Source organism: Larus michahellis, chromosome 9 (genome assembly GCF_964199755.1).
Source record: "Larus michahellis chromosome 9, bLarMic1.1, whole genome shotgun sequence".
Lineage (NCBI taxonomy): Eukaryota > Metazoa > Chordata > Aves > Charadriiformes > Laridae > Larus > Larus michahellis.
Genome location: NC_133904.1, coordinates 23,879,958 through 23,897,943, shown reverse-complemented (window position 1 = coordinate 23,897,943; position 17,986 = coordinate 23,879,958). Strand labels below are relative to the sequence as shown.

At 59.5% G+C, this 17,986-nt stretch overlaps 2 protein-coding genes across 4 annotated transcripts; both read right to left on the bottom strand.

Annotated features, from left to right (window-relative positions):
• Positions 1-2,536: 2,536 nt before the first annotated feature.
• Positions 2,537-6,835, bottom strand: ISLR (immunoglobulin superfamily containing leucine rich repeat). 2 transcript variants are annotated; one of them, XM_074601525.1, is made up of 2 exons: positions 6,679-6,835; positions 2,537-5,142 (listed from the first exon to the last, which is right to left on the bottom strand). In XM_074601525.1, exons 1-2 carry the CDS (start codon positions 6,809-6,811, stop codon positions 3,884-3,886), a joined length of 1,392 nt encoding a protein of 463 aa, XP_074457626.1. In that variant the 5' UTR covers positions 6,812-6,835; the 3' UTR covers positions 2,537-3,883. The 2 variants fall into 2 exon arrangements, with proteins under 2 accessions (XP_074457626.1, XP_074457627.1); XM_074601526.1 differs by lacking the exon at positions 6,679-6,835 and adding an exon at positions 6,454-6,523.
• A 3,710-nt stretch (positions 6,836-10,545) lies between these two features.
• ISLR2 (immunoglobulin superfamily containing leucine rich repeat 2) lies at positions 10,546-16,300 on the bottom strand. Of its 2 annotated transcripts, none has more exons than XM_074601461.1 (3): positions 16,006-16,300; positions 14,400-14,618; positions 10,546-13,864 (listed from the first exon to the last, which is right to left on the bottom strand). In XM_074601461.1, exon 3 carries the CDS (start codon positions 13,856-13,858, stop codon positions 11,759-11,761), a length of 2,100 nt encoding a protein of 699 aa, XP_074457562.1. In that variant the 5' UTR covers positions 13,859-13,864; positions 14,400-14,618; positions 16,006-16,300; the 3' UTR covers positions 10,546-11,758. The 2 variants fall into 2 exon arrangements, with proteins under 2 accessions (XP_074457562.1, XP_074457561.1); XM_074601460.1 differs by lacking the exon at positions 16,006-16,300 and adding an exon at positions 15,145-15,370.
• Positions 16,301-17,986: the final 1,686 nt, after the last annotated feature.

Sequence of the window (17,986 nt, the reverse complement as noted above, 5' to 3'; positions counted from 1 at the left end):
AGGCTGAGAGATTTGGGGGTGTTCAACCTGGAGAAGAGAAGGCTCTGGGGAGACTTTATAACGACGTCCCAGTACCTGAAGGGGCTACAGGAGAGCTGGGGAGGGACTCTTGATCAGGGAGTGGAGCCATAGGATGAGGGGGAACAGTTTCAAACTGAAAGAGGGGAGATTTAGATCAGATCTGAGGAAGAAATTCTTGGCTGTGAGGCTGGTGAGCCCCTGGCCCAGGTTGCCCAGAGAAGCTGTGTCTGCCCCATCCCTGGAGGGGTTCAAGGCCAGGTTGGATGGGGCTTGGAACAACCTGGTCTGGTGGGAGGTGTCCCTGCCCAGGGCAGGGGGGTTGGAACTAGGCAAGCTTTAAGGTCCCTTCCAACCCGTACCATTCTACAAGCCCCTCACACTGGGGATCTCCTTGGAGGTGAGCAAACCCACTCTTCACAGGCTTTCAAGGACCCTGTGCCCTCTTGCAAGCACTGCTGGTGTGGTTTGGAGGTGAGGGAGGCTGAGCCCTGCGCTTCGGGGTTTGCCTGGAGGGTCCTTGCATCTCCCCACAACATTGAAGCTCCCTGGGTGGGAGCCATCTCTTTTTCAGGAGCCTGACACCCCCCTCCTCCTCCTGGCATTTCCATCCCAGCGAAGAGAAGGGGGGGGTCCCAACCTTCATCTGCTGCCCCAACAGCCACCCGCTGCGCTTGGATGCTCAAAGCCCTGTCGCATCCGCTGCCCTGACCAACACCGGTTTAATCTCATTTGATTACTGTCTGGCACATAGTACGATGTCACCAAGCTGGGTGACAGTGGTGGCACCTCCGGAGGCAGATTTGGGTCATTTTCCTTTTAAGACAGCGGGAGCCTGAGGTGCGATTCCTGCTGTTTTCCCAGCTCGTGATGGGCTTCGCGTGTCTGAGCACAGGAGAGGTGCCTCACTGATGGGTGCCGGGTGCCCTGCCTGTGTCAGGTGAAGGGATGCCCTAAGGCAAAGACTTTGCCTTTCCCTTGCAGCCCATCCCAAACCATCTCCGGTCTCTGAGGCACTGGGGCTTTGAAGGCAGCTTCGGTAATCCCTGAAATCTTGTACAGCTCTGGGCCATGGGTGGAGCTGGATTTCGGCATCTGTTTACACAGCCCTGCCCGAGGCTTCCTGGAGATGTCTTGGCAGGCGGCGGGCTGGGACCGAGGTGAGAGATGACAGCCCTGGGAGGAAGACAGGAGGTTTGCTTGTTTTCGTTCCCTTCGCTGACATAAGCATGGTGTCCTGGGGCTGAACTGAGCTCTTCTTCTTCATGGTGGCTTCCCACCTCCTCTCCAAACCCCCAATATTGGTACAGCCACAGGATAGCTCTGCCCCAACACACCCCGAGTCCTCTCCACCCAACCTTGAGGTGGTTCAGAGAGCTGATCTGACTCACAACCACCATTAACAAAAAAACAGGGAATGGAAATTTGGGTCTGGGCCATGCCGTGGCTTCGCAAACGTGAGGGACAGAGAGGAGCTGATGGGGGGTTGCGGCATCCCTGACTTCGCGCCAGCTGGTGGCTGTGCCGAGCCGGGATTGTGACGCCAGGTGTGGTGTCACCTGCTGCATCCAACCCAGGAGCTGTGTGGCAGGGTGCCCTGTTTGTTATGAACGAGAGATGCTTAATATCGCTAATAATTTGCCGTAAAAGCTCTGAGTAAACTTGGCAAACACAGAGCAAGTCACCTTCCTGGTGACAGAACAGCAGAGCTGGGGGGAGCAGCCGCTCTGCAAGGCAGGCAGAGACTTTCAGGCATGGCTTATGGCTGCTGGGACCCTAAATCTTATTTTTTTTTAATCCTTATCCCAGGCTTCAAACCCTGTTCCCAGCCAAAGTTGCAAGAAAAAGCTCCCATACCTCGATGTTCCCGGGCAGGCAGGGAGGGGAGGACCCTGACTGGGATAAAATTGACGTTAAAAGTGGTATCCTATAAAATGAAACCAAAACTCTCGTTAGGGCTATGATGTTTTTCATCCTTTCTGCCTGTAATGGGAAAAATATGCGCCTGCCTGTTAAATATCAAAGGCCGTTCGTGCGAGAAGCCGCTTTCTGTTTCTGGGCTGTTTCTGCCTTGGGACCCCCGCGGAGACCTCGGCGCCGTACCCGGACGGTGTTGGCATGTGGCAGCTCCTTCGCCTGCCCCTGTCCTTACCCTGTGAGCTGGCTGGACACCAGAATGCGGGGCTGGAGAGCTTGTGTGGAGGCTTAAGGCTCCAGGACGGCTGCTTTTCAGCTGGTTTTGGCGCTGCCGCCTTCCCCTGCCTGCTGCCAGCAGCGATGTGTGTGTGGGGGGGTGATTTTGGGGTACCCTATAAATACATCCTCCCTCCAGCGTCATCGTGGGGGGATGCTACGGAGCTGGGAGGGCTTTAGGGGAGCTGGCGGGGATGCTAAAAGCCAGGGAGGGATTTGGGGGAGCGGAGGGGGGAAAGGGAGTGGTGACGAGCTGCGGTACCCCAGATGATTCTGGGTCTGGGGGATTCGGGGGTGCACAGAGGCAGCACACACCGGCTTGTTTAAAAAAAACCAAACAAAACCAAAAGATATTTATTGCTGTCCGTACAGCTTTGGTTATAAGGCGAGGGTGGCTGCAGGGGTCCACCCAGCTCCCCCAGGCGAGCACTGGCAGAAGGCACAAGAGCTGGAACCCCCCACCCCGTGCCTTGGGATGGGGAGACGGAGATGCTCAGCCCACCCCACCATGAGACAAGGGGTTCCCCCCAGCACCCCAGGGCAGCCGGGTATGGCGTATATGTCCCGTGCGGGAATGCTAAAGCACTTAAGGAATGTGTTTATAGGTCAGCTCAGCTTCTCTCTGTCACCTGGGGTTTTTCCCAATCTTTCTTCCTACCACTCCATCATACATTCCCCGCTTGGTTTCCCATCAGAGAGGAGCACTGGGAAATTATTTTGGTCTTTTATTGGGCTCAATCCCTCCCCTCCGGGGTCGGAGCCGGAGCAGTGTGGCTCGGTGGGTCCAGCCCAGCCCGAGTGTTTTGGACTGCAGGCTTCAGCGGTGAAAGGGAAGGGGAGGAAAAAAAAATAAAAACTGCATCGCATCTGGGAGAGGTACCAAGGGTGGCAGGGCCTGATACTGCAACGTGCAGGGAGGGTGCAGGCACCCTGGGTGCTCCCAGCACCCAGCCAGCAGGAGCCCTTTGTGGGCTGAAGGGATGAAGCCTGTGGTAAAGCTTCTCCTGCTCCACAAAAGGGCCTGGTCCAAGCCCATCCAATGTGTCCTACCATACCTATCCTGCTTAAAAAGCACCTTCATATCTCTGTTCCCCAGAGCCACGTGCCCTGGGACCCCTCTCTGACTGGTCCTTCTGCTCCTGGCACTCCATGCGAGTTTGGTGGTAGGAAGGATGCACCCAGCCAAGGGCCCGGGCGCTGGTCACAGCGGGGATGTCATCTTTGGTGCCACTGGACTGATGGGATCCTCTTTGCGAGAGATCCCCTGGCTGGTCACAGCTTGCTGCTGTGGGTGGAGGAGGGCTCATGGTGGTGGGCTCTGGGGATGGGTGACGGTCACCCTGTTGAGAGTGGCCTTTAATCCTGCAGCCACACTTTGGTCTTAGGAGGGAGATAAGTCAGGAGGTGGTGGATTTGGATGCCTGGAAAGCGGCAGCACAGTGAGGATCTGCTCTACATCCCCCGAGCTTGTTTAAAGCTCCCACCTAATGGAGCCCAGCCCTGACCCCCATGTAAGGAGGGGTTGAACAACCAGCCCTGGACCTGAGTCTTGGTCCCCTTTGACTCCTGACCGCCCACAGTTCCCAGAAGCTCAGCAAAGGCATGGCACTACGAGAAGATAAATGCTACAGAAAGAGGGGGAACCCCGAGGCACTGTTTCCTTCTCCCCCCTTTAATACCAGAGCACGATGCCCAAAGCCAGCAGGAGGGTCCCCAGGTCGACCTGGGGCACCACTCCTCCGGACCTGCTCTTTGACTCCCTTGGCATGTGGTAAACGATCACCAGCTTTTCCCCAGCACCAGAGGGATCCATTTCGTCCCCCTTGTAGCAGCTCCGACCCCCGAGGTGGCTGGCTTGGGGGTCATCTTGGAGCAGGTCTTCAGCTGGATTCTCTGACCCAGCCAAGGCCACATTGACCGAGACATCCCGCGTGCCCACGTCATTGACAGCAAGGCAGGTGTAGATGCCTTCATCCTCCTTGCGGAAGTTGGGGATGGCCATGGTGCCGTTCTTGAAGACCAAGAAGCGCTCTTGGCTCTGCTTGACGTTTCCATCCCGTGCCACGTTGGGCCCATTGATCTCAACACGGCGGCTGGAGGTCTGGATCTTCCACCTGATCTCCGGTGGAGGGCTACCTGCCACACTGCAGTGCAGGGTCAGGGTGAGGCCATCGTACATGACGGTGTTGTCCAAGTTGGAGAGGTAGGTGAGCTGCACAGAGGGGGCAATGCAGTGGTGGTCAGGGATGTCTGTCACCGCCCTGCCCTTCAGCCTACTGGGAGCCACACACAGGGTAGACCCCCCCTTTGTGATGGAGACAGAGGTCTTTTCAGTCCACTTCTTCAGCCAGAAGACTTTGCAGGAGCAGTTGAAGGGGTTGTTGAAGATCTGCAGCTGGGACAGGGAGGGCAGGTTGTCAAAGGTGCCCTCGGCCAGGGTGGTCAACTCATTGTCATTAAGCCAGAGGGAGCGCAGGTCCTTCAAGAAGCGGAAAGCGTCCCAGGGCAGCCCCGCCAGGCGGTTGTTGTTCATCTTCAGGATCTGCAGCCCGCTGAGATTACGGAGGTCCTGCCAGGGGAAATCCGCTATCTTGTTGTGGCTCAGGTCCAGGTTCTTCAGGTGCACCAACAAGGCGAAAGCCCCTGGTTCCACCACCCCGATCTGGTTGTAGCCCAACCACAGCGACTGCACTTCAGGAACCTCGGCGAAGGAGCCCTGCCCCAACCAGCCGATCCTGTTGGCTGACAAGGTGAGGATGGTCACGTTGGAGGACAACCCCTCGGGTACTTCCTGCAGATCCTTGTAGGCGCATTCAGCCAACAGCCGCCCATTCTTCTTGGTGGAGCAGGAGCAGGCGCTGGGACAGGCCAGGCAGGGCCCCAGGAGCGCAGCCAGCCCCAGGCAGCAGAGCAGGGGCCTCATCCTTCCTCCTGGGAACAGAGACAGAAGGGGAATGAACCGGATGGGTCCAGCCGAGATGGGGATCTGCATTTTCTTGCCAAGTAATAAGAGGAAGCAGCAGAAGAGCGAAGCATCCCCGTGATTATGCCTAGCACTTCATCTGGAAAAGGCTATTTGAAATAGCCCCTAATCTGAAGAAGGCATTTCCTTGCCAAAAGCAGAGCCTTTGACTACCTACGTGAGCGGGGGAACTTCCCCCTAAACCCTTTCCTTCCCTACTGGAAAAATGCCTCTTTTTGATCTCTGACGAAATACCGACCCCTCGGGATGCCGTTTCCCCAGCTTTTGGGATGAGAAGTGGGAGCTGGGGGTTCTGGGTTCACTCCGTTTCTCTGACCGCAGCTCTTTCACAACCAGCCTCAGCTGCAGTTCCCCTGAACCATTGAGTTGTTGGGATTTTCAGCACGCTTTCAGACCTCAAACCAACCCCCATCTCCATATTTTTTCCATGTCGTGGAAAAAACCCAGCCTCTCAAGTGCTTTTTCTCAGCAAGAGAGTGTGGGGTCCCTGGCTGCTGGAAGTCTTTAAAGTGAAATATTTCTGAGCTAACTCCTTCTTGCCTTGCAAAGGGGACTGTGCCTGCGTGGTTCCCAGCGTCTGGAAGCTGCGACCCACCGGGGAAGAGGTTAACTGTGGCTCTGCGAGGAGCTGGCACCGAGACCCCTTTGTCTCTGCCTTGTAGGCAAGTTTTACTGCTCCTTCCAGTCCCCAAACCCTGTCATTTAAAGCAGGAGGGGGGGGGACGGTTTATTGGCAACGGGAGACTCTGAATAAGCCCTGCACGACAACTCGTGGGCTGGGAGCGGGGGGGGGGGGGGCGGGGGGGCGAAAGGGGACACAAAGGCTCCTGTCCTGCAGGGATAGACCACCCTAGAGCTGGGCTTCAAGGGATGGGGAGGGAGTTCTAAGGGTTGTGGGGGTGATGGAGGGGTGGAGCGGGGGGCAGTGTGTGTGGGGGGGGAATACTCCTCGGCTGATGCATTTAAAGCCCCCGGCTGCTGTATTTTTGGGATATCCCCTATTTGTCCCAGCCCAACCTGCTCAGCCAGGCGGGGCAGATCCCCATCATCCCGACCGAGCTGCGGGATGCCGGGGGGTTGGGGAGGGGGGAGCTGGACTTCGGGGGCGCAGCAACGGGGTGGGGGTTGTCCCGCCGGGACAGGGGGGTCTTGAGCCGCTTGAGCTCCCCGGGCACCCCTCCACCGCCGCTCCCTCCCCTCCCAGACCCACCCCCCATCCCCAGCATCCCCCCTCCCCGCCCCCCGGGGGGCACCGTTACCTCTCCCCGCCGCCTCTCTCACTGCCCCCTGGCCGGGGCGGGCGGAGGCAGCCCGGGGGCGGCGTGAGCAGGGCCCGCACGCCGCATACCAGAGCCGTGAATAACCCTCCAGCTCTCCCTCCCTCCCTCCCCGGCCCTGCCAGCCCGCTCCCCCTCCCCCGACCCGGCTCTCCCCGCCGCTCCCCGGCCCCCCGTTCCCCTCCCCGGCCCCTCCTGCCCCTTCACCGGCAGCTTCAGGGGAATGGAGCCCGCTCGCCCTGGTTCCTCTGGAAGGGTGGAAAACGGGACCGCCGGTTCCCTCGGCCCTTGTCGGGTTTCTCCTTCCCCTCCCCGTCCCCCGGGCCTTTTTGTTTTCCATGGCACCGACCCACTCCCGCTGTCGGAAAACGGCTGCGGGGGCCCTTCCTCCGCCCGTTCGCCCGCCTCCCCCCGGAGCTGCTGCCGGAGCCCAGCTGCGCCCGGACCCCCGCCTCTGCCCCCCCGGAGCTGGGGGAGCAGCCAAACCTCTGCCCCACACCCCCGCCGTTCATCCGTATCCATCCAAACCTCTGCCCCCCATCTCATCCGTACTCATCCAAACCTCTGCCCCTCAGCCCCCCATCTCATCTGTACCCATCCAAACCTCTGCCTCCTGGCCCCGCATCTCAATCATACTCATCCGCCCCCGCCCAACCAGCCCCCCCATCTCATCCATACTTCAAACTGGGGCAACTCTGGGCAGGGTCCATCCCATCACGCCCTTTGCAGGGGACATCTGGGGGACAGGGCAGAGGGTGATCGTCTTCTGGAGGACGTGGGGAGGCTGCTGGCCCATGAGTTGCCTCTAGGAGGGGGCGAAAGGCTTCGGGGTGTCGGGGGCAGCAGGACACCCCACTGCAGGGCTGGCTGGGGCTGGGGCAGGGTGGGAAGGAAGGTGGGTGGGTGCCCAGAGGCCGGTGAGGGTCACGGGAGGAAAGAGGACAAACCATCAAGGTACAGAGTTGTCACCCAGAGCCATCTCCTCTGCCCTGCAATAAACTGCTGATAAAAGCTTTTAAAAATAGATCATGGGGCACTCATCCTGCAGCCACTGTCCTGCAGCCTGGCAGGACCACTCAGGCAGAGGTGGGCATCCAAGCGGGTTCCTTGCTCTTTTCCCTCCCATACTCATCCACTGGCCAAACTGGGGGGGCAACTCTGGTAGGAAACTCGCTTGCTGCGGGGGGGCTGGCGTTGGAGCAAATCACTGTGTGAATCGCCCCCAGCATCTGCAGCGGTGCAAGGACCTCCAGCCCAGAGGAAGCCAGACCCTGCTTGGAAAAGACCCTGAGCAAGACGAAGGTGGAGCAGGGGGGGGAGCTAGAGCACTCCCGCCGGGAGAGCTTCAACTCGGTGTATCCCAGCCCCAGCTCCCTGTCTTCACGCTCGTGCTGACGCCGCCATCGCTGAGGCCAGGCTGTGAACAGGATTGGGGTTAAAAATAGCGCCGTGTAAGGGAGAAAAGGGGGATTATTTTGAATCTAGAGCAGTGCGTCGGGCGGACTCGCAGCCTGGCTGCTGGTGTGCCAGGTGAGCTAGGGCTTTTTGCCATGGGGGTCAGGACCCACTTTGCAAGGCATTGGTGGGGGCTGTCACTGCCCTTCTTGGGTGTGATGCTGTCACTGGCAGGGGCGTTGCTTCCTGACCCCCTTGCCATGGGTTGATATTGCTGGTGCCCATCGTCCTGGAGCAGGGCAGGCTGACGTCTGGCTGGAGGCGGATGGTGCATCAGTGCCCTGTGCTAAGAAGCATGTCCTGAACATCTTCAGAGCCCATCTCGGGGGGGGTTGGGGGCTCTGAACCAGTGGAGGGCACGGAGCAGGGGTGAGTGCAGAGGACCAAGCCTGATTCTGCCCGCTTGCATCCGTGGAGCAAATGAAAGATGCTGCTCCGACCACTTCTGTGGGGACCCCAGACCCCATCTGGGACCCCACTGGGCACAACCCCTCCAGTGGGTGACAGCTATAGCGCTGCCGGTGACCATTCCGCAGGGGGCACGGCAATGCTCTTTCCCCTTCGTTTTTTGATCTGCCATAAGAGCTAATTTGGGGATGGAAGGAAAAAAGCTTCTTTATTCTGGGGCTGTCCCGGGCAGAGGGTGCCAGACACCTTCCCACAGATCAGGTGATGCCATCAGCATGTGACAGCCTAGGCTGTGTGGGTGCGAGCATGTCACCATCATGCGTGGGCACATCCCACTCAACTGCTGGTGACAGGCTCCGAAGAAGGGTTAATGAGCCATCCTGCCAGGATGCTTTAACCCTTTCCAGGAGAAACCCTTTCCAGTCCCTCCTGGGCATGGCGGGGGGTGGGAGGATGCAGAGCTCCATCCCTGACCCCTTCCCCTGCCTTTGGGCACAGGGTGCTAATTAGTGCCCTCCTGAAAAGGAGCAAATCTCCAAGTAATCCAGCGTCAGTAGGTAGCTCATCACAGCAAGATTCCCTGTAGATATGTTAGGCGGGGAAATCTATTACTCTCTAATTAAACGAAGGCAGAAATGATTGTTCTTTTTCTATGCCTTACATGTTTCTAAGTGTGAAACTCAATTATAAGTGTATCCACAGAAGGGGATTTGTCTACAAGGGGGAGTCTTTGCGCAGCATGGGGTTTTAAATGCTGGAGCAAACACCTGGGCTGCTGTGGAACAGCCTCAAATTCCCAGGATTTGGGGGATTTGGGTGGGCACCCCCGGGCCCGCTGCTTCTTTGCTTGTTGACCTGCTTTGTTTGTCTCCCTCGCATTCCCTGCAGCAGGAGAAAGATGCAAAGGCAGGATTTAAAATACAAAGCCGTCTTCTGGAGGATGGAGAAATGAGTGTTTGCTCGGGGAGGGGCGGCTCTGCTGAGATGCAGAGGCTGTGTTTGGGGAGGTGAGGGGCTTCAGTGGGGCCTCAGGGACTGCCCGTGGGTGCTGGTGAGTGGGTGACCCTCACCCAGACGACGGCGGGACGCCGCCTCGCAAGCAGGGACACTAGGAGGGCATGTGGCTTCGTGGCTCCAGATAAGAAAAGCAATCAAAGGCAGCCTTAAATCTTCACCCTGTAATTGTGGGCTTAAATCATCGGTGGGACGAGCGGGGAGTGCTCCCGGCTGGGCAGGGGAGGGGGCGTAAATCCACCGAGCACCTTCTTAGCACCCCCGACCTTGGGATTGGGAGCACTTGGGGAGCGGGGTGATGCTAACCCCATGCCCAGGCAGCCCCGTCCTGTCCCCAGCACGGCTCCGCAGGGTGGCACAGTGCAGGGAATATCGTCGTGTACGTACGTGCATACAGGGTGTGTATTTGTATGTGCGCACGGAAAAAGGACATGCGTACACATGGGTAGCGTGGGCCGTCAGCATGTATTGGGACGTACATGGAGCATACATAATGTGTATGCCTAGATATATAGAAAGATCTATATAGAAATATAAAAATTGTATGGATATATTGTATGTATTCTTGCTGCATACGTGTATCTACAGTGTATGGGTATTGGTACGTGTGCAGCGAGTGTGTGCGTGCATGCGCCGGGGGAATAGGTTGTTCGTGGTTTTCTATATGGTGAGTTCACAGAAGAGTGTCTCTACGGAGCGTATATTTGTTTTGTTACATTTCCAGACATATGCTGCATTTACGTATATTTATATTGTGTCAATAGACTGAGTACCTACGAAATGTGTGTGCACATGACAATTATTTGTGCGTATACGTGGTGACTATATACATATATGAAAAATCATATACAGCATAGATGTGTATATATAGTGTGTTTCTATCTATATATATAGTATGAGTGTGAATTATATATAATATTCATATACATAAATACAGAAATATAACATCTATATGGTATGTGCGTGTGGCGTAAGGGTAGAAATAAATATATATGTATTTATAGTGTGTGCATGCATGCTTTGCCTGTAGCTGGGGCGATGTGTCTCCGCGCCGTCTCCCACCTCCTCAGGGTCCCCTCGGCCGTGCCGGGCTGTACCAGGGGCTGGACTGGGGGCTGTACCGGGCAGAGCCAGGGGGGAGCGGAACGTGGGGACCGGGTGCAACCTCCCCCTCACCCCCACCAAGCACGGACCCGGTTCCAACTTTCAATCCCTTTTATTGACTCTTTCACAGACAGAAGCTCGCAGAAAGGCGCCCGCGGCTCTCACCGATCTCGGGGCTCGCGGGGACCGGAGCGGGGAGGGGGAGGCGGCGGTGGCGACCTCTCGCCTCCCGGTTCCCCCCCCCCCCCGCCCGCCCGCCAGCAGCACGGGCGCGTCTACGGCACAGACACTTGGCTACAAGGCTACTCTACCCAACACACATCGAGGGGCCCCGCCGGGCCGGTGGGGTCGGGCCGGGACCGGGAGCTGGGGGCGGGGGGGTGATGGGATCGGGCCGCCCCCGCCATCCCGGGGAGCAGGCGGGGGGTGCGGAGCTGTCCAGCCCCGCCGGGTGCTGAACGGAGCGGCGGGGAACGCACCGGGGGACCCCCGGCACCCACCGGGCAGCGGGGGGAGGGTGGCACCGGGGAGCCGCCGCACCCACCGGTGAACGGAGACCACCGCCGGGGAGCGGGGAGCCCCCGTAGCCACCGGGGAAAATTAGGATGCGCGGAAGAGCGATGGGCACCCATCGGGGAGTGGCGGAGACCCACCGGGGAGCCGGGAGGCGGAGGATAACGCCGAGGAACGGTGGGGACCTCACCGGGCTGCGGCGGGGTTCTCAGCGGGGCTCGGCGGGGCCGCACCGGGGAGCGGCAGAACCGGAGACCGGGGAGCGGAGAGAGGACTCACCGGGGACCGGGGGGGAGCGGCGAGACCGGACCAAGGAGCTGCAGGGACCCGCCGGGGGCTGAACCGTTTCCAGGAAAAAAAAAAAATTGTTTTGGGATATCGGAGTAAAAAAAAAATAAATTACCCATTTTTTTCTCTTTTTTTCGTTTTTTCCCTTTTAGGGGAAATAAAATACGGGGAGAGCGGAGGGCAGAGGCGGGCAGGGCACCAGGAATCGTTGCGGTGTTGTCGCCGAGACGGGAGCAAGGACCGCCGGTAACCCAAAACGGAAACGAAATCGTGGGAGAAACGTCCCGCCCGCATCGAGCATCCCCGCGGACGAAGTACCTTCCCCGGGGACCTGCCGCCTGAGGGAGGAGGAAGAGGAGGAGGAGGAGGACGAGGAGGACGAAGGTCCGGCATGCGTCGCTGAGGGTGCTGCGGTCTTTCCTCGGAGGAAAAGCAGCGGCGGTGCCCCGGGAGGCGGGGAGGGGGGCCGGGGGGAGGTGGGGACCAGGGTGGGGTGCGGGGGGGCTCAGCGGGGACGCTGCCGGTAGTTGCCGTTGATCTCCTGGGAGATGGTGACGGCCTCGGCGCCCAGCGGCAGCTTGTCACTGTACTCGGAGTGGACCTCAAACTCCTCACCATTGGCTTTGGACTGTGACTCCGCCATGGAGCTGGCTGCCATGCTCTCTTCTCGCTCCATCTCTGGAGCCCCTTCGGCTTCTCTCCTCCTCCTCCGCCTGCCTCCTTCATCCTCCTCCTCCTCCTCGTCATCTTCTTCCTCCACTTCCACTTCCCCCACCTCACTAGGATTGTAGTTCTTCTCAGACTCCAGGTAGGACGCACGGGGGTCAAAGTCAGCGGCCATGTGCTTCTCCATCTGGTCTGGGTTCTGGGCCTTCATGATGAGCTTGTAGGTCTTCCCTTGGTACTTGGAGAGGAGGTGGCACCATGTGGCCCCCATCAGGGGTAAGGTGGCCAGCACCAGCAAGAAGATGCTCACGACCACGATGATGATGAGTGAGGGGATCTCTTTTTTGGTGGTGAAGACCACTTGGACCTGGCAGTCCTCCCCCAGGTAGGTGAGACACACAGAGTAGTTGGTGCCGGGATTCAAGCCCTGGAACCAGTACGAGTTCACCCCTTCCTCGATCTTGGACCACTGGACCAAGGCATGGCCCTGGGTGCTCTCCTGGCACAGGTAGAGCATCCTGAGATGGACCTTCTCAGGCTGCATGTAGGTGGGTGTGAGCTGTACCCGGGCATCACGCTCTGACACATCTAAAGCAATCACCCCCAGGTCAAACGTGTGCTGCTTGAAGTCACCACTTTGGTTGAAGGCGTGGTTGGAAATGTACTTGCTGGTTTGTGTGGAGCCACACTTCTTCTCAAAGGGTGGAAGCTGGAAAGGGACTTGCCCATCTCTCATGGACTCTGTCCCAGATGCCAAGGATGGTTGGCTCTGCCGGGTGGGACCGAAGGGTTTGTTCCTCTCATCTGGCATGAGCACACTGTTCTTTGCTCCCTTGGCCCCAGGCTTCTTCTCACCTGGCTGCGCTTTACCCCCCAGCGGGTCCCTCCCGGGCTGCAGTGGGTATTTCTGGGTGCCTGCCACAGCCACGTTGACTGAGGTCTGGTTGCTCCCCATTTCATTGGTGGCCAGGCAGGTGTAGGTGCCCTCTTCCCGCTTGCTCAGGTGCGGAATCAGCAACGTGCCATTCTTGAAGACCAAGAAGCGCTGGGGGTCCTGTTTGGGGAGGTCCTTCCCAGCGCTCTCCTTTGGGTTCCCATTGAGCTCCAGGGTTTGGCTGGAGGTGCGGATCTTCCAGCTCACTTCAGGTGGTGGGGTGCCTGTCACAGCACAGTGCAGCGTCAGGGTGAAGCCATCAAAGAGCTCTGTGGTGTCCAGGTTGGGGTAATAGGTGAGCTGCACAGTAGGCGAGGTGCACTGCACGTCCGGGATCTTCCCCACCGGCACTCCTCGGAGCTGCTCCGGGAGGGCACAAGTGATGGAGTCCTTCTCAGGGATGGAGATAAGTGTGCTGTCCATCCACTTCTTCAACCACTGGAGCTTGCAGGAGCACTCGAAGGGGTTGTTGTAGATCTGCAGGTGGGAGAGGGAACTAAGCGAGTCGAAGATCCCCTCTGCAAGGCTGGTGAACTTGTTGTTGTTGATGCGTAGGGACCGGAGGTCCTTCAGGGTGTGGAATGCCCCCTGAGGCACCAGAGCCATGTGGTTATTGTTCATCTTGAGCAGCTGGAGAGCGCTGAGGTTGTACAGGTCCTGCCAGGGGAAGTCCACGATCTGGTTGTGGCTGATGTCGAGGTTTTTCAGCTGCACCAGGATGGCGAAGGTGCCGGGCTCAATGGAGCGGATCTCGTTGTGTGCCAACCAGAGGGAGGTGACCTGGGTCACCTCCACGAAGGAACGCCGCTGCAGCGAGGTGATCTTGTTGGCCGAGAGGCTGAGGGTGGTCACGTTGGAGGGTAGCCCGGTGGGCACCACTTGAAGGTCCTTGTAGGCGCAGTCGGCGAATTGGTGGGCGTACTTGTCCACACAGGCGCAGGGCTCGGGGCACGCCCGGGCCAGGCCGAGCAGGGCCACCAGCCACAGGGACAGCAGCGGGGCCATCTCCCCCTGCCAAGGGACACAGGGGGCTCTCAGGGCTCCCGCCCCCTCTCCCCGCCCCGCTCCCGGCCCCGGTCCCCGCCCGGCGACAGGCGGCGGCGGCGCCGCGCCCCATTGTCTGTGCCCGGCTCCCCCCGGCTGCCGCCCCTCGCCCCTCGCTCCTTCTCCTCCCCTCGTCCCCCTTCCCCTCCTCTCCCCCGTTTTCCTCCCTTTCCCCTCCGCTCTTCCCACCCTTCACACTCTCTTTTCTTGTCTTGTTCGCGCTTTTCCTTCACCACCCCTCCCCCCCCAAAAAAGCCAAACTAAATCTCGTTTTCTTTCTTCTCTGTTTTAATTTCTCCTTTTTCTATTATTTCTTCCTCTTTTCTTTTTCTTTCTCCTTTCAGCCTTTTCTCTCTTCCTCTCCCTACTTTTCTCCATCCCTTCTCCGTCTCTCCCTAGTTTTCTCCTTCCCTATTTTCCTCTTTCCCTTGACTCCCCATTCGCCCCCGTCCCCCCCCCCCCGCCCCTGCCTCGCCACACCGGGGGTGACCCCGCACCTTACCCGCTCCTAAGTGGCGTTAAGCAACACGCAGCCCTTCTTCTCGCCGTTACCGGTCCTCCGCATCCTCCTCCCGATCCCCGTCCCTGTGGCACGGAGGAGCCTCCGCCAACCCGGACACGAGGGTGAGGGGCGCGGTGAGGAACGGGGGGAACCCCACCCGTACCCCCGCACCTCTTCGGGCTGAGCTGCGAGCCGGAGCGGGGCCGTACGGGCACTGGGCTGCCGAGGCGAGGAGGAAAGGGAGGAATTAGCATTTCTGCCAGCCTCCCCCTCCGCACGGCTGCCCCCTCCCTCCTCGCCACCCCTTTCCCATCCCACCACCCACCCACCGCCGCCGCTCGCCAGCCTCCGGCGAGGCACGGAGCCGGTTGTTACCCAGGGCGGGCGCGGCACCCCACCCCCAAAAAATAAAAATAATACCCATAATAAACGCCCTCCCCTCAGAGCAGCGAGTACAACTCACACGCACTTGGCAGCAGCCATAATCCACCCCACACACACACTGCTCCCCGCTTTCCCTCCGGGTCGCCTCTCCCTGTCCCCGTCCCCGTCCTCCCCGCCCCGGGAGGGACAGGGATGCCGTCGGGGCGAATGCGGGACACGGCTGTCCCCGTCCTCCCGGGACATGTCGGGGTCGCAGCCCTTTGGGAAGGGCTTGTGGACGGGGAAACGGGGCTTGGAACCCAGCCCAGCCCTCCCGATCGCCTCCCCCCCAACCCCGGCCCCGGTGCTGCTGCCCCCCTGCCTTGCCCGGGCGATGCGGTATTTCTGCGGGGCGATGTGCGGCGTGTGCCGCCGCCCCAGCCCGTCCCGTCGCGGCTGGTTCCCTCCTTCATTGAATGCAAAGAGCTTTTAAGCGTTCGAGGGGAGGGGGAAGGAGATGCGGAGGCGGGGGGGGACGGACGGACGGACGGGTTGTGGGGGGAGGAACGGGGGTTCCCGGGACGGCACCGTTCTCCCTCATCTTCCTCCTGAAGGTTTCAACCCCTTGGAAAGGCGCGGTAACGGCGAGCCCACTCTCCCCTCCGCATTTTCGCCTGGACGTGGGGGTCTGTTCTTCCCCGCCCCCCCTCCCCGGCCCTGCCTCTCGCCTCTCCCCCCACCATGAAAAACCCGAGAAAACATTGATTTTGTGAGCGGGATCGATTCCTGCCTCCCGCCACCACGCCCCCCCCCCCCCCCCCCCCCCCCGCATCCTTCCATCTCCGCCCCAGCGGGAGCTCTGCCGGGGGGGTGTGGGGGGGCTGGACGGGCTCCGCATGGGTCAGCCCGGTGTCCCGGTTTCCCCGACGCGGCTCTGTCGCGACAGTCAGCAGCCCCGCCTCGAGCTGCGGCCCGGCCCTGCGGCTACCTCCCCCCCCGCGGGGGCTGGGCACGTCCTGGGGGGCTCCGGGATTGGGAAGCCCCGGCGTTCTTGGGGGGGAATCGCCGCCCCCCTGCTTGCTCTCGGGCAGAGTAAAAGCCCCAAGGCCTTCCTCGGTGCAGGCGGGGGGGGGACGGCTCCGCATCCCCACCCCAAGGCCACGGGGATGGGCACGTTCTCCCAAGGACGAGGAGAGGAGGTGGGGGGCGATGGCTGGAGGGGCAGAGAGGGGAAGGCACTTACCAGCAAAATGCCAAGTCTGATCCTCAATGCCGGCTCCAGAAACCTCTGCCCTCTGAGGAGCTTTGTCCTAACCCCCCCCCCCAAGCCTGATGCCTGGTGCCCCTGGACCACCTCAGCCGAAGTGGGCAGCCTCAGACGTGCCTCAGTTTCCCTTCAGCCCTGCGATCTGAGGGCTGGCAGGTGGCTGACACCCGTGGGGTGGATGCTTGGGTGATGTGTGACCACCAAAAATGCCTTGTTTCCATGCAGGTGAACGAACGTTGTACGAGTGTCGCACTGTGGCCACCTACACTGCGGCTGTCACCGCCTCCCCAGCACAGTTTTGGCCCAGCCCAACTGACATCCCCCAGAAAAGCCCTGGGCATGGTCCAGGGGACTGTCCCGAGCAGATGGACAAGGCCACCTCGCCTTGGGGGGGCTGCGGATGGGTCAAGCAGGAGGGAGGCATCACTTCAAATCCAGCCCAGATATCTGCAGGGCAGCGCTTCCATGTCTCCCTTCCTGCTGGAGCGGAGGTTGAGCTGCTGCGATGCTCTCAGCATCTTCAGGGCTGAGCCATGACTCACTCCCTTCCCATCCCTGCGGCTGGCTGGTCGCCCAAGCATGCCCTCACCCTTACCGTGACACCCTCCCAAGCACTACTAATTTGCAGCTTGGGGAATTACGGCATCAGACATTTGGAGTTGTGGTTTATAGGCATTTTTCCCCCCCCACCCCAACACGCCCCATTCTGCTCACTTTCTGAATGCCCGCAGGTTGTCAGCCTCTCCCAAGCCCCATGGCAAGGAGTCCCGTGGTCAGCGGGGCAGCACTTGGGGGCTCAGCACCTCCAAGCAGGTCAGATGCATACCCACACTGCTCCTCACCCTTCACTGTCATGTTATTGTGTGCCCCAAACTCTCCACACCACCGTGGGGCTGCGGGACCATGGGTCAGCTCTTGATGGTATCGACCCATGGCTGGGACTTGGGCTGCAGACCTCTGGTGGGAGACACAGGGCTGCAAGACTGCAAAGTTGCTTTAAGGACCACGAAAGTAGGTTAAAACACCACAAGGACGCGGCCAACAGAGAGGAGATGCTTTCTTGGCTTGGCTGCTATCCACTGCACTACGCTGAGCTCTTCCCAAGATGCCTTCATTCATCATGCAAGAGGAAGAAACCCAAGCGTCCTAGATACGGTGGCAGCATTTCAGGAGGTTTGGAGGCAGCGTGTTGTACCAGAAATACGTCAGGGGATGAGGCACGTGTGACGGGATGGATAACGCATCCCTCCTCCTCCTCCTGAGGGCCATACCCTAACCTACACACACTGGAGGTCATCGTAGCATGAAGCTGCGTCGTGTGGGTTACATCATCCACCCACCTCCCCATTCCCACCTCCCCAGTGGACACAATGTGTGGGGTTTGTGTCACCACTTGTGCCCCAGTTTCCCATGGGCTGAGAGCAGGGAATAACAACAATGCTCTGTGGTGGCTTTTCAACCCCCTCAGATGAGAGCTCCAAGAGAGGACGATGGAGGATGGAGATGTGGATGGATGGATAGATGGGTGGATAGACAGGTGGATAGATGGATAGATGAGTGGATAGATGGGTGGGTGGGTGGATGGCTGGATGGATAGATGGGTGGATGGATGGATAGATGAGTGGATAGATGGGTGGGTGGATAGATGGATGGATGGGTGGATAGACGGGTGGATGGATGGATGGATGGATGGATGGACGGATGGACAGATGGATGGATGGGTGGGTGGGTGGATGGATGGATAGATGGGTGGGTGGATGGGTGGGTGGGTGGATGGATGGATGGATGGGTGGATAGACGGGTGGATAGATGGATGGATGGATGGATGGGTGGATGGACGGACGGATGGATGGATGGACGGACGGATGGATGGATGGACGGATGGATGGATGGGTGGGTGGATGGATGGATGGATGGATGGATGGATGGATGGATGGATGGATGGATGGATAGATGG

Bases quoted from the DNA above. Each gene is read 5' to 3' on its own strand.
- ISLR (XM_074601525.1), bottom strand. From the start codon at position 6,811: ATGGAAAACAAAAAGGCCCGGGGGACGGGGAGGGGAAGGAGAAACCCG. The intron at 5,143-6,678 runs GTGAAGGGGCAG...CTCTGTTCCCAG, and splicing joins CCATTCCCCTGAAGCTGCCG to GAGGAAGGATGAGGCCCCTG.
- ISLR2 (XM_074601461.1), bottom strand. From the start codon at position 13,858: ATGGCCCCGCTGCTGTCCCTGTGGCTGGTGGCCCTGCTCGGCCTGGCC.